This window comes from Pecten maximus, chromosome 6, assembly GCF_902652985.1.
Source record: "Pecten maximus chromosome 6, xPecMax1.1, whole genome shotgun sequence".
Lineage (NCBI taxonomy): Eukaryota > Metazoa > Mollusca > Bivalvia > Pectinida > Pectinidae > Pecten > Pecten maximus.
The window spans coordinates 1,440,239-1,454,385 of record NC_047020.1 but is presented as its reverse complement, the minus strand read 5'-3'; the positions used below and the strand labels follow the sequence as shown (position 1 = coordinate 1,454,385).

Genomic DNA, 14,147 nt, shown 5'->3' with positions numbered 1-14,147 from the left:
GGACCAACTTGGCTTAAAGGAGTATGTCACCCTGGTAAGATACTAGCTGTTCCCTACTGACTCAGGTAGGGAGTATGTCACCCTGGTAAGATACCAGCTGTTCCCTACTGACTCAGGTAGGGAGTTATCACCCTTGTAAGATACTAGCTGCTTCCTACTGTCTCAGGTAGGGAGTATGTCACCCTGGTAAGATACTAGCTATTCCCTACTGACTTAGGTAGGGAGTATGTCACCCTGGTAAGATACTAGCTGTTCCCTACTGACTCAGGTAGGGAGTATGTCACACTGGTAAGATACTAGCTGTTCCCTACTGACTCGGGTAGGGAGTATGTCACCCTGGTAAGATACTAGCTATTCCCTACTGACTCGGGTAGGGAGTATGTCACCCTGGTAAGATACTGGCTGTTTCCTACTGACTCAGGTAGGGAGTATGTCACCCTGGTAAGATACTAGCTGTTCCCTACTGTCTCAGGTAGGGAGTATGTCACCCTGGTAAGATACTAGCTGTTCCCTACTGACTCGGGTAGGGAGTATGTCACCCTGGTAAAATACTAGCTGTTCTCTACTGACTCAGGTAGGGAGTATGTCACCCTGGTAAGATACTAGCTGTTCCCTACTGTCTCGGGTAGGGAGTATGTCACCCTGGTAAGAACTAGCTGTTCCCTACTGACTCGGGTAGGGAGTATGTCACCCTGGTAAGATACTAGCTGTTTCCTACTGACTCGACTAGGGAGTATGTCACCCTGGTAAGATACTAGCTGTTCCCTACTGACTTGGCTAGGGAGTATGTCACCCTGGTAAGATACTAGCTGTTCCCTACTGTCTCAGGTAGGGAGTATGTCACCCTGGTAAGATACTAGCTGTTCCCTACTGACTCAGGTAGGGAGTATGTCACCCTGGTAAGATACTAGCTGTTCCCTACTGACTCAGGTAGGGAGTATGTCACCCTGGTAAGATATATACTAGCTGTTCCCTACTGACTCGGGTAGGGAGTATGTCACCCTGGTAAGATACTAGCAGTACGTAGACAGTATCTGATACCAGGTTGGGTCACTGATTTGACAAGCCTAATGGTAATGTTAAAACTTACAGATATCATTCTTATAGTAAGTTAAACTCCTGATAAAGCTACTCTTCAAACACAGAAATCCTCTGGGCCGTTTTGAAATGTTACAGTACACAGTGTAGGGGGATGATAATGGAGAAACTAGGGTGGTTTTAACCTGTCTGGATATACTAATGTTTACATAGTTCATAGGTCAATGCTGTCCATACAAATTAGTCAGTGTGTTAGTTTTCAGTTACAACACAGGAGCTGGGACTGGGAACCTTCCAACCTAAATCTACACCACACTAATAACTTATAGACATCTACATACGTTAACTTATAGACATCTACACCACACTAATATCTTATAGACATCTACACCACACTAATAACTTATAGACATCTACATACATTAACTTATAGACATCTACACCACACTAATAACTTATAGACATCTACACCACACTATCAACTTATAGACATCTACACCACACTATAACTTATAGACATCTACATACGTTAACTTATAGACATCTACACCACACTATCAACTTATAGACATCTACACCACACTATCAACTTATAGACATCTACACCACACTAATAACTTATAGACATCTACACCACACTATCAACTTATAGACATCTACACCACACTAATTACTTATAGACATCTACACCACACTAATAACTTATAGACATCTACACCACACTATAACTTATAGACATCTACACCACACTATCAACTTATAGACATCTACACCACACTATCAACTTATAGACATCTACACCACACTAATAACTTATAGACATCTACACCACACTATCAACTTATAGACATCTACACCACACTATCAACTTATAGACATTTACACCACACTAATAACTTATAGACATCTACACCACACTATAACTTATAGACATCTACACCACACCATCAACTTATAGACATCTACACCACACTATAACTTATAGACATCTACATACGTTAACTTATAGACATCTACACCACACTAATAACTTATAGACATCTACACCACACTATCAACTTATAGACATCTACACCACACTATCAACATATAGATATCTACTGGGTATACCTGTCTTATAAACCATCATTACTGGGTATACCTGTCTTATAAAACATCATTACTGGGTATACCTGTCTTATAAACCATCATTACTGGGTATACCTGTCTTATAAACCATCATTACTGGGTATACCTGTCTTATAAACCATCATTACTGGGTATACCTGTCTTATAAACCATCATTACTGGGTATACATGTCTTATAAACCATCATTACTGGGTATACCTGTCTTATAAACCATCATTATTGGGTATACCTGTCTTATAAACCATCATTACTGGGTATACCTGTCTTATAAACCATTATTACTGGGTATACCTGTGTTATAAACCATCATTACTGGGTATACCTGTCTTAATTATAAACCATCATTACTGGGTATACCTGTCTTATAAACCATCATTACTGGGTATACCTGTCTTATAAACCATCATTACTGGGTATACCTGTCTTATAAACCATCATTACTGGGTATACCTGTCTTATAAACCGTCATTACTAGGTATACCTGTCTTATAAACCATCATTACTGGGTATACCTGTCTTATAAACCATCATTACTGGGTATACCTGTCATATAAACCATCATTACTCGGTATACCTGTCTTATAAACCATCATTACAGGGTATACCTGTCTTATAAACCATCATTACTGGGTATACCTGTCTTATAAACCATCATTACTAGGTATACCTGTCATATAAACCATCATTACTGGGTATACCTGTCTTATAAACCGTCATTACTGGGTATACCTGTCTTATAAACCGTCATTACTGGGTATACCTGTCTTATAAACCATCATTACTGGGTATACCTGTCTTATAAACCATCATTACTGGGTATACCTGTCTTATAAACCATCATTACTGGGTATACCTGTCTTATAAACCATCATTACTGGGTATACCTGTCATATAAACCATCATTACTGGGTATACCTGTCATATAAACCATCATTACTGGGTATACCTGTCATATAAACCATCATTACTGGGTATACCTGTCTTATAAAACATCATTACTGGGTATACCTGTCTTATAAACCATCAATACTGGGTATACCTGTCTTAGAAACCATCATTACTGGGTATACCTGTCTTATAAACCATCATTACTGGGTATACCTGTCTTATAAACCATCATTACTGGGTATACCTGTCTTATAAAACATCATTACTGGGTATACCTGTCATATAAACCATCATTACTGGGTATACCTGTCTTATAAACCATCATTACTGGGTATACCTGTCTTAATTATAAACCATCATTACTGGGTATACCTGTGTTATAAACCATCAATACTGGGTATACCTGTCTTATAAACCATCATTACTGGGTTTACCTGTCTTAATTATAAACCATCATTACTGGGTATACCTGTGTTATAAACCATCATTACTGGGTATACCTGTCTTATAAACCATCATTACTGGGTATACCTGTCTTATAAACCATCATTACTGGGTATACCTGTCTGATAAACCATCAAGATTTCTGTTTAATTCTTCAGGACCACAATATGAATCAAGAGTGAAGATAGATCAATCCTGTTTTTGATGTTTACTCTGACTGTACACCTTTGCAGAGGATATATATAATATCATTAACAGAAAATATATAGATTCTACACTCTAGATTTATTTCCCCACAATGATATTAATTGTTATCAGAAGGTGTTATAATGCACAAAGGTGCCACAAATCTACTTTAGCACAGGATCTCAACATGTGGTACAAGAGGAGGGCAAATAGACAGTGTGGCCTGATCAAACAATGGTATCACACTGTGATAAACTACCTTCTTATGATCATCCCGGTGTCTACACAAACAACACATTCTGAAGGGCACTTACAAGTGATCTTTTACTTGTTACACAGATAAAGGAGGTATGAGGTAAACGAGGGACACATTCCTTTTTTTAATCTGTGATTATATTAAGTAAAAGTGTAACAATATTTAAATTTCAAATTTAGCAAGAGTTGGAAACTGATATTTATCAGTCAGACAACTAAGAGAAGAAAGGGCTGTGCATGGTTACCACAGCCCCCTCATGTAACCACATATCCCTCATGTAACCACAGCCCCCTCATATATAACTACAGCCCCCTCATGTATAACTACAGCCCCCTCATGTATAACTACAGCCCCCTCATGTATAACTACAGCCCCTCATATATAACTACAGTCCCCCCCCCCCCCTCATATATAACTACAGCCCCCTCATATATAACTACAGCCCCCTCATATATAACTACAGCCCCCTCATGTATAACTACGGCCCCCTCATGTATAACTACAGCCCCCTCATATATAACTACAGCCCCCTCATATATAACTACAGCCCCCTCATATATAACTACAGCCCCCTCATATATAACTACAGCCCCCTCATGTATAACTACGGCCCCCTCATATATAACTACGGCCCCCTCATATATAACTACAGCCCCCCTCATATATAACTACAGCCCCCTCATATATAACTACAGCCCCCTCATATATAACTACAACCCCTCATATATAACTACAGCCCCCTCATATATAACTACAGCCCCCTCATATATAACTACAGCCCCCTCATGTATAACTACAGCCCCCTCATGTATAACTACAGCCCCCTCATGTATAACTACAGCCCCCTCATATATAACTACAGCCCCCTCATATAAACCTACAGCCCCCTCATGTATAACTACAGCCCCCTCATGTATAACTACAGCCCCCTCATGTATAACTACAGCCCCCTCATATAAACCTACAGCCCCCTCATGTATAACTACAGCCCCCTCATATATAACTACAGCCCCCCTCATGTATAACTACAGCCCCCTCATATATAACTACAGCCCCCTCATGTATAACTACAGCCCCTCATATATAACTACAACCCCCTCATGTATAACTACAGCCCCCTCATATATAACTACAGCCCCCTCATGTATAACTACAACCCCCTCATGTATAACTACAGCCCCCTCATATATAACTACAGCCCCCTCATGTATAACTACAGCCCCCTCATATAAACCTACAGCCCCCTCATATATAACTACAGCCCCCTCATGTATAACTACGGCCCCCTCATATATAACTACAGCCCCCTCATATATAACTACAGCCCCCTCATATATAACTACAGCCCCCTCATGTATAACTACAGCCCCCTCATATATAACTACAGCCCCCTCATATATAACTACAGCCCCCTCATATATAACTACAACCCCCTCATATATAACTACAGCCCCCTCATGTATAACTACGGCCCCCTCATGTATAACTACGGCCCCCTCATATATAACTACAGCCCCCTCATGTATAAATATAACCCCCTCATATATAACTACAACCCCCTCATATATAACTACAGCCCCCTCATATATAACTACAACCCCCTCATATATAACTACAGCCCCCTCATATATAACTACAGCCCCCTCATGTATAACTACGGCCCCCTCATATATAACTACAGCCCCCTCATGTATAACTACAACCCCCTCATATATAACTACAACCCCCTCATATATAACTACGGCCCCCTCATATATAACTACAGCCCCCTCATGTATAACTACAACCCCCTCATATATAACTACAACCCCCTCATATATAACTACAACCCCCTCATGTATAACTACAGCCCCCTCATATATAACTACAGCCCCCTCATGTATAACTACAACCCCCTCATGTATAACTACAGCCCCCTCATATATAACTACAGCCCCCTCATGTATAACTACAGCCCCCTCATATAAACCTACAGCCCCCTCATATATAACTACAGCCCCCTCATGTATAACTACGGCCCCCTCATATATAACTACAGCCCCCTCATATATAACTACAGCCCCCTCATATATAACTACAGCCCCCTCATGTATAACTACAGCCCCCTCATATATAACTACAGCCCCCTCATATATAACTACAGCCCCCTCATATATAACTACAACCCCCTCATATATAACTACAGCCCCCTCATGTATAACTACGGCCCCCTCATGTATAACTACGGCCCCCTCATATATAACTACAGCCCCCTCATGTATAACTACAACCCCCTCATATATAACTACAACCCCCTCATATATAACTACAGCCCCCTCATATATAACTACAACCCCCTCATATATAACTACAACCCCCTCATATATAACTACAGCCCCCTCATGTATAACTACAGCCCCCTCATGTATAACTACGGCCCCCTCATATATAACTACAGCCCCCTCATGTATAACTACAACCCCCTCATATATAACTACAACCCCCTCATATATAACTACGGCCCCCTCATGTATAACTACGGCCCCCTCATATATAACTACAGCCCCCTCATGTATAACTACAACCCCCTCATATATAACTACAACCCCCTCATATATAACTACAGCCCCCTCATATATAACTACAACCCCCTCATATATAACTACAACCCCCTCATATATAACTACAGCCCCCTCATGTATAACTACGGCCCCCCTCATATATAACTACAGCCCCCTCATGTATAACTACAACCCCCTTATATATAACTACAACCCCCTCATATATAACTACGGCCCCCTCATGTATAACTACGGCCCCCTCATATATAACTACAGCCCCCTCATGTATAACTACAACCCCCTCATATATAACTACAACCCCCTCATATATAACTACAACCCCCTCATATATAACTACAACCCCCTCATATATAACTACGGCCCCCTCATATATAACTACAACCCCCTCATGTATAACTACAACCCCCTCATATATAACTACGGCCCCCTCATATATAACTACAACCCCCTCATGTATAACTACAACCCCCTCATATATAACTACAGCCCCCTCATATATAATATAACTACAGCCCCCTCATGTATAACTACAGCCCCCCCCCCCCCCTCGACAAAAGCCAGGAGCTAACATGCACTTGGCCATCTTAATCGCCCTGAATAATTGATGGCTGTATTCTAACATCTATCAGTCTCAAGATGTTATTGCATCAAATGCTAGCAAGTCTTGTAAAATCAATTGATTTTTTTTTTATCAAGGCCTGTGTCAGTCATTACCTCTGACATAACAAGGCGAAGTAGACGAGGCAGGCTTAACTTTATTGTCACTGAAATTACTTAGGTAAATAATGGACATTTCCTCATTTATCAAAATAAGTCTGCTTCTTTACATTTAACATTTAATTTACATTTAAGTGGATATTGAGTTTTGAAAATAAAACAGAAAGCGCTATCCAAAGTATGTAAAGTTGTGTTGAGTGATTAGTTATAACAATAATTAAATGTATATAGAACTGTCAGCTGATGTTGGTTTATAATGACAGAAAGCTGAGGATGTTACTGGGTTCAGACACCAGAGGCCACTGGGATCCCATCACTGACCGCTGTATACTGATACTGTAAAAGTGGATATTTTCGCATGTGGAAATTTTCGCTTAGCCAGCTTCCAAAGTGTTCGCGGTGTGGATATTTTCGCGCCGTCAAGATATTTTTGTGCTTACTTGTATCTTTTATATTTAGTATTTTTATGTGTTAATATATTCGCGTGTGGAAATTTTCGCGGAGATTAATTACTGATAGCGCAATAAGCGAAAATTTCCACACCGCGAATATTTCCACTTTTACAGTAATTATAAATTCCTTCCTTCAACACTCCAGTCATAATCTTGATAGTAAAGATATTTTTTTTCCTATTTAAAAAAAAGATAGGAAATATTTACTTTGACATAATTGGGCAATACACATGCCCCATGCCCCCCCCCTCCAATTGCCCACACACTGCAGTCCTCTAACAGGACTAAGATGATTTAGGAATCTATCCTCTTGTCATTTACTTCAAACCATGTATCACTACTGATACTGGTATATTGTGTAATTAGAATATCACTAAAGTAATTACTATATATAACAGACTCCCCATTGGTACATGTCCCTGTGACTTACCTTATGTCTAATAACTAATTACTATATATAACAGACTCCCCATTGGTACATGTCCCTGTGACTTACCTTATGTCTAATAACTAATTACTATATATAACAGACTCCCCATTGGTACATGTCCCTGTGACTTACCTTATGTCTAATAACTAATTACTATATATAACAGACTCCCCATTGGTACATGTCCCTGTGACTTACCTTATGTCTAATAACTAATTACTATATATAACAGACTCCCCATTGATACATGTCCCTGTGACTTACCTTATGTCTGCATTTTAGAACCACACCATAGGCCCCTACAAAATATAAAGATAACATCTGCATTGTCATTTAATCATTACTAGCACATGAACAAGTACTCAAAACAATAAACTTCATGTTTTATCTATAAAAAAATATTTTTAAAAATCCCTATTAAATTGCCAACATCTATCACTGAAATAAAATCCTGATCTTGGTGTAAATATTGACGCCACACATCGTTTACATGCCTTAACACACAGCTGTTTAAGTGTACAGATCGGATGTATTTGTTTAACAGGGATTGAAAAAAAAGAACATTAAATTGACATTTTGAAGTGAGCAAACATTCAGGAATATTTGAAAATACAAACTACATAATATTGAAAACTTAATAGTAAATACTAAAAGGGGAAGGGAGGGGAATCTCCCTAAAGTAGTCATTCCTATACCAATGATTAAAGGGGGAGGGAGGGGAGTCTCCCTAAAGTATTCATTCCTATACCAATGATTAAAGGGGGAGGGAGGGGAGTCTCCCTAAAGTAGTCATTCCTACCAATGATTAAAGGGGGAGGGAGGGGAGTCTACCTAAAGTAGTAATTCCTATACCAATGATTAAAGGGGGAGGGAGAGGGAGTCTACCTAAAGTAGTCATTCCTATACCAATGATTAAAGGGGGAGGGAGGGGAGTCTCCCTAAAGTAGTCATTCCTACCAATGATTAAAGGGGGAGAGAGAGGAGTCTACCTAAAGTAGTCATTCCTACCAATGATTAAAGGGGGAGGGAGGGGAGTCTCCCTAAAGTAGTTATTCCTACCAATGATTAAAGGGGGAGGGAGGGGAGTCTCCCTAAAGTAGTCATTCCTACCAATGATTAAAGGGGGAGGGAGGGGAGTCTCCCTAAAGTTGTCATTCCTACCAATGATTAAAGGGGGAGGGAGGGGAGTCTCCCTAAAGTAGTCATTCCTACCAATGATTAAAGGGGGAGGGAGGGGAGTCTACCTAAAGTAGTCATTCCTACCAATGATTAAAGGGGGAGGGAGGGGAGTCTACCTAAAGTAGTCATTCCTACCAATGATTAAAGGGGGAGGGAGGGGAGTCTCCCTAAAGTAGTCATTCCTACCAATGATTAAAGGGGGAGGGAGGGGAGTCTCCCTAAAGTAGTCATTCCTACCAATGATTAAAGGGGGAGGGAGGGGAGTCTCCCTAAAGTAGTCATTCCTACCAATGATTAAAGGGGGAGGGAGGGGAGTCTCCCTAAAGTAGTCATTCCTACCAATGATTAAAGGGGGAGGGATTGGAGTCTCCCTAAAGTAGTCATTCCTATCAATGATTAAAGGGGGAGGGATTGGAGTCTCCCTAAAGTAGTCATTCCTATACCAATGATTAAAGGGGGAGGGAGGGGAGTCTACCTAAAGTAGTCATTCCTATACCAATGATTAAAGGGGGAGGGAGAGGAGTCTACCTAAAGTAGTCATTCCTACCAATGATTAAAGGGGGAGGGGGGAGGGAGGGGAGTCTCCCTAAAGTAGTCATTCCTACCAATGATTAAAGGGGGAGGGAGAGGAGTCTACCTAAAGTAGTCATTCCTACCAATGATTAAAGGGGGAGGGGGGTAGGGAGGGGAGTCTCCCTAAAGTTCTCATTCCTACCAATGATTAAAGGGGGAGGGGGGGAGGGAGGGGAGTCTCCCTAAAGTAGTCATTCCTACCAATGATTAAAGGGGGAGGGGGGGAGGGAGGGGAGTCTACCTAAAGTAGTCATTCCTACCAATGATTAAAGGGGGAGGGGGGGAGGGAGGGGAGTCTACCTAAAGTAGTCATTCCTACCAATGATTAAAGGGGGAGGGGGGAGGGAGGGGAGTCTCCCTAAAGTAGTCATTCCTACCAATGATTAAAGGGGGAGGGGGGAGGGAGGGGAGTCTCCCTAAAGTAGTCATTCCTACCAATGATTAAAGGGGAGGGGGGGGAGGGAGGGGAGTCTACCTAAAGTAGTCATTCCTATACCAATGATTAAAGGGGGAGGGAGAGGAGTCTACCTAAAGTAGTCATTCCTATACCAATGATTAAAGGGGGAGGGGGGGAGGGAGGGGAGTCTCCCTAAAGTAGTCATTCCTATACCAATGATTAAAGGGGGAGGGAGAGGAGTCTACCTAAAGTAGTCATTCCTACCAATGATTAAAGGGGGAGGGAGGGGAGTCTACCTAAAGTAGTCATTCCTACCAATGATTAAAGGGGGAGGGGGGGAAGTCTCCCTAAAGTAGTCATTCCTACCAATGATTAAAGGGGGAGGGAGGGGAGTCTACCTAAAGTATTCATTCCTATACCAATGATTAAAGGGGGAGGGAGGGGAGTCTACCTAAAGTAGTCATTCCTACCAATGATTAAAGGGGGAGGGAGAGGAGTCTACCTAAAGTATTCATTCCTATACCAATGATTAAAGGGGGAGGGAGGGGAGTCTACCTAAAGTAGTCATTCCTACCAATGATTAAAGGGGGAGGGAGGGGAGTCTCCCTAAAGTAGTCATTCCTACCAATGATTAAAGGGGGAGGGAGAGGAGTCTACCTAAAGTAGTCATTCCTACCAATGATTAAAGGGGGAGGGAGGGGAGTCTACCTAAAGTAGTCATTCCTACCAATGATTAAAGGGGGAGGGAGGGGAAGTCTCCCTAAAGTAGTCATTCCTACCAATGATTAAAGGGGGAGGGAGGGGAGTCTACCTAAAGTAGTCATTCCTACCAATGATTAAAGGGGGAGGGAGGGGAGTCTATCTAAAGTAGTCATTCCTACCAATGATTAAAGGGGGAGGGGGGGGAAGTCTCCCTAAAGTAGTCATTCCTACCAATGATTAAAGGGGGAGGGAGGGGAGTCTACCTAAAGTAGTCATTCCTACCAATGATTAAAGGGGGAGGGGGGGAAGTCTCCCTAAAGTAGTCATTCCTACCAATGATTAAAGGGGGAGGGAGGGGAGTCTACCTAAAGTAGTCATTCCTACCAATGATTAAAGGGGGAGGGAGGGGAGTCTCCCTAAAGTAGTCATTCCTACCAATGATTAAAGGGGGAGGGAGGGGAGTCTACCTAAAGTAGTCATTCCTACCAATGATTAAAGGGGGAGGGGGGGGGGGGGAGGGAGGGGAGTCTCCCTAAAGTAGTCATTCCTACCAATGATTAAAGGGGGAGGGGGGGAGGGAGGGGAGTCTACCTAAAGTAGTCATTCCTACCAATGATTAAAGAGGGAGGGAGGGGAGTCTACCTAAAGTAGTCATTCCTATACCAATGATTAAAGGGGGAGGGAGAGGAGTCTACCTAAAGTAGTCATTCCTACCAATGATTAAAGGGGGAGGGGGGGAGGGAGGGGAGTCTCCCTAAAGTAGTCATTCCTACCAATGATTAAAGGGGGAGGGAGGGGAGTCTACCTAAAGTAGTCATTCCTACCAATGATTAAAGGGGGAGGGAGGGGAGTCTACCTAAAGTAGTCATTCCTACCAATGATTAAAGGGGAGGGAGGGGAGTCTACCTAAAGTAGTCATTCCTACCAATGATTAAAGGGGGAGGGAGGGGAGTCTCCCTAAAGTAGTTATTCCTACCAATGATTAAAGGGGGAGGGAGGGGAGTCTCCCTAAAGTAGTCATTCCTACCAATGATTAAAGGGGGAGGGAGGGGAGTCTCCCTAAAGTAGTCATTCCTACAAATGATTAAAGGGGGAGGGAGGGGAGTCTCCCTAAAGTAGTCATTCCTATCAATGATTAAAGGGGGAGGGAGGGGAGTCTACCTAAAGTAGTCATTCCTACCAATGATTAAAGGGGGAGGGAGGGGAGTCTCCCTAAAGTAGTCATTCATATCAATGATTAAAGGGGGAGGAATTAGGAGTGAATTGAGAATTAAGCTCATGCAGTAGAGCAGCAGACCAATAGAGAAGACATTTACAATTATTCTACAAAACATACACAGACCTGACAATATGTACCGAAATGTACAGTGCTCCCTAGTGACAGTGATCAACAAGCCGTGTTGATTTCCTCCTATAGTTCAGTAACAGCTACTCAATACCCTTTGTTTACATTTACAGCTGTAATTGATGGTACACACCAACGCCCTTGTACGATATGCATTAAACCTCAATTACACTGTGATTCAAGGACACACTACCAACTAAGGGAGAACAATAGCAGTCACTCAACAACTTCAAATACACATGTAAATTAATTATTATAGACTTAGATCCGGTGATTATAGGATAGTAAAAATGAAAACATTGACTTACTAATTGTCCAGACTATGATCAAATGTGAAATTTAATTCTGGGCCATACAAATTATGTTTAAAAGAAAATTTTGAATATTACAAGGAAATTAAACATATCAGATATATCAAATAAAAAAGTATTAATATCTATATACATATACTGTATATTTCATTGAGAGGCTTCAGGACATTTTATACATTGTAGTCAGGCTCCAGGACATTTACAATAATATATATATTATAGAGAGGCTCCAGGACAGTGATAGAGAGACCCCAGTCATTGAAATGGTGCCATTTTTTGCCATTTTACAAACAGAACCAGAAAATCACCTTGTCATTGATTTCTAATCACATGTTAAGTTCTTTGGTCTGCTTGTGTGAGGGTGATAGTTATATAACCAGTGGGTCTATATACATATTTCCTGTCAGATCCTTACACCATGGCTGTCACCCAACAACTGTAAGATGGTAAAGTGTACAGGCCACCTCAATCAAGATCTATCTATAAGTTAGTTTTAGCACTCAACTAACCTAGAGCTCACCAAAACTTGCTCAACTTGTTCATTGAGCTGTAAAATGCGTAAAAATCACAATTTTTTTTCTGCATGATTTTGCCATAACATCACTCCTAGACCTCTAATGAATGTATAAACCAAATTAGAAGGGCATGAGGTGTATACTTTTGGACTAACAAGCTTTCCAAAAACTTACCCCAAAAACTTTAAAGTTTTGGGGTGCGACGCCGACACCGGGGTGACAGCATTAGCTCTCGGTTATTCGTAACCGGTGAGCTAATAAAACTGAAGGTGAACAACAACAGGGGTCAATAAAACTGAAGGTCAATAACAACAAGGGTCAATAAAACTGAAGGTCAATAACAACAAGGGTCAATAAAACTGAAGGTCAATAACAACAAGGGTCAATAAAACTGAAGGTCAATAACAACAAGGGTCAATAAAACTGAAGGTCAATAACAACAGGGGTCAATAAAACTGAAGGTCAATAACAACAGGGGTTAAAAAAACTGAAGGTCAATAAAACTGAAGGTCAATAACAACAAGGGTCAATAAAACTGAAGGTCAATAACAACAGGGGTCAATAAAACTGAAGGTTAATAACAAGGGTCAATAAAACTGAAGGTCAAAAACAACAAGGGTCAATAAGACTGAAGGTCAATAACAACAGGGGTCAATAAAATTGAAGGTCAATAACAACAGGGGTTAAAAAAACTGAAGGTCAATAACAATTGAGGTTAACAAAACTGCAGGTCAATAACAACAAAGATTAATGAAACTGAAGGTCGACAACAATGGAGGTTAATAAATCTGGAGGTTAATAAAACTGAAGTTCGTAAACAATAGAGGTTAATAACACTGGAGGTCAATAGAACTAAAGCCCTACAGCAATGGAGGTCAGTAACAATAGAAGATAGCAACATGTGCACTCAGTCTGATACTTGATAGTGCTGTAGCTACGTCAATAACATTTGAAATTAATTGGATGTAGAATGTATTTATCGTAAAAAATAAAGATTTAAGAAAATATTGAATAACCTATCTTA

The 14,147-nt window shown here is 40.9% G+C and overlaps 1 protein-coding gene across 5 annotated transcripts in view; it reads right to left on the bottom strand.

Annotated features, from left to right (window-relative positions):
* LOC117328688 (cyclin-dependent kinase-like 5) overlaps positions 1 to 14,147 on the bottom strand; it is a 98,239-nt gene that overhangs the window by 77,797 nt on the left and 6,295 nt on the right. For all 5 annotated transcript variants that reach the window (XR_004533009.1, XM_033886172.1, XM_033886173.1 and 2 more), the window contains exon 3: positions 8,366 to 8,400. Coding sequence is in view for 4 of the 5 variants with exons in the window: in XM_033886172.1 (XP_033742063.1) it covers positions 8,366 to 8,400 (35 nt within the window). In the remaining variant the exon portion in view is untranslated. The remainder of the gene's footprint in view (positions 1 to 8,365; positions 8,401 to 14,147) is intronic.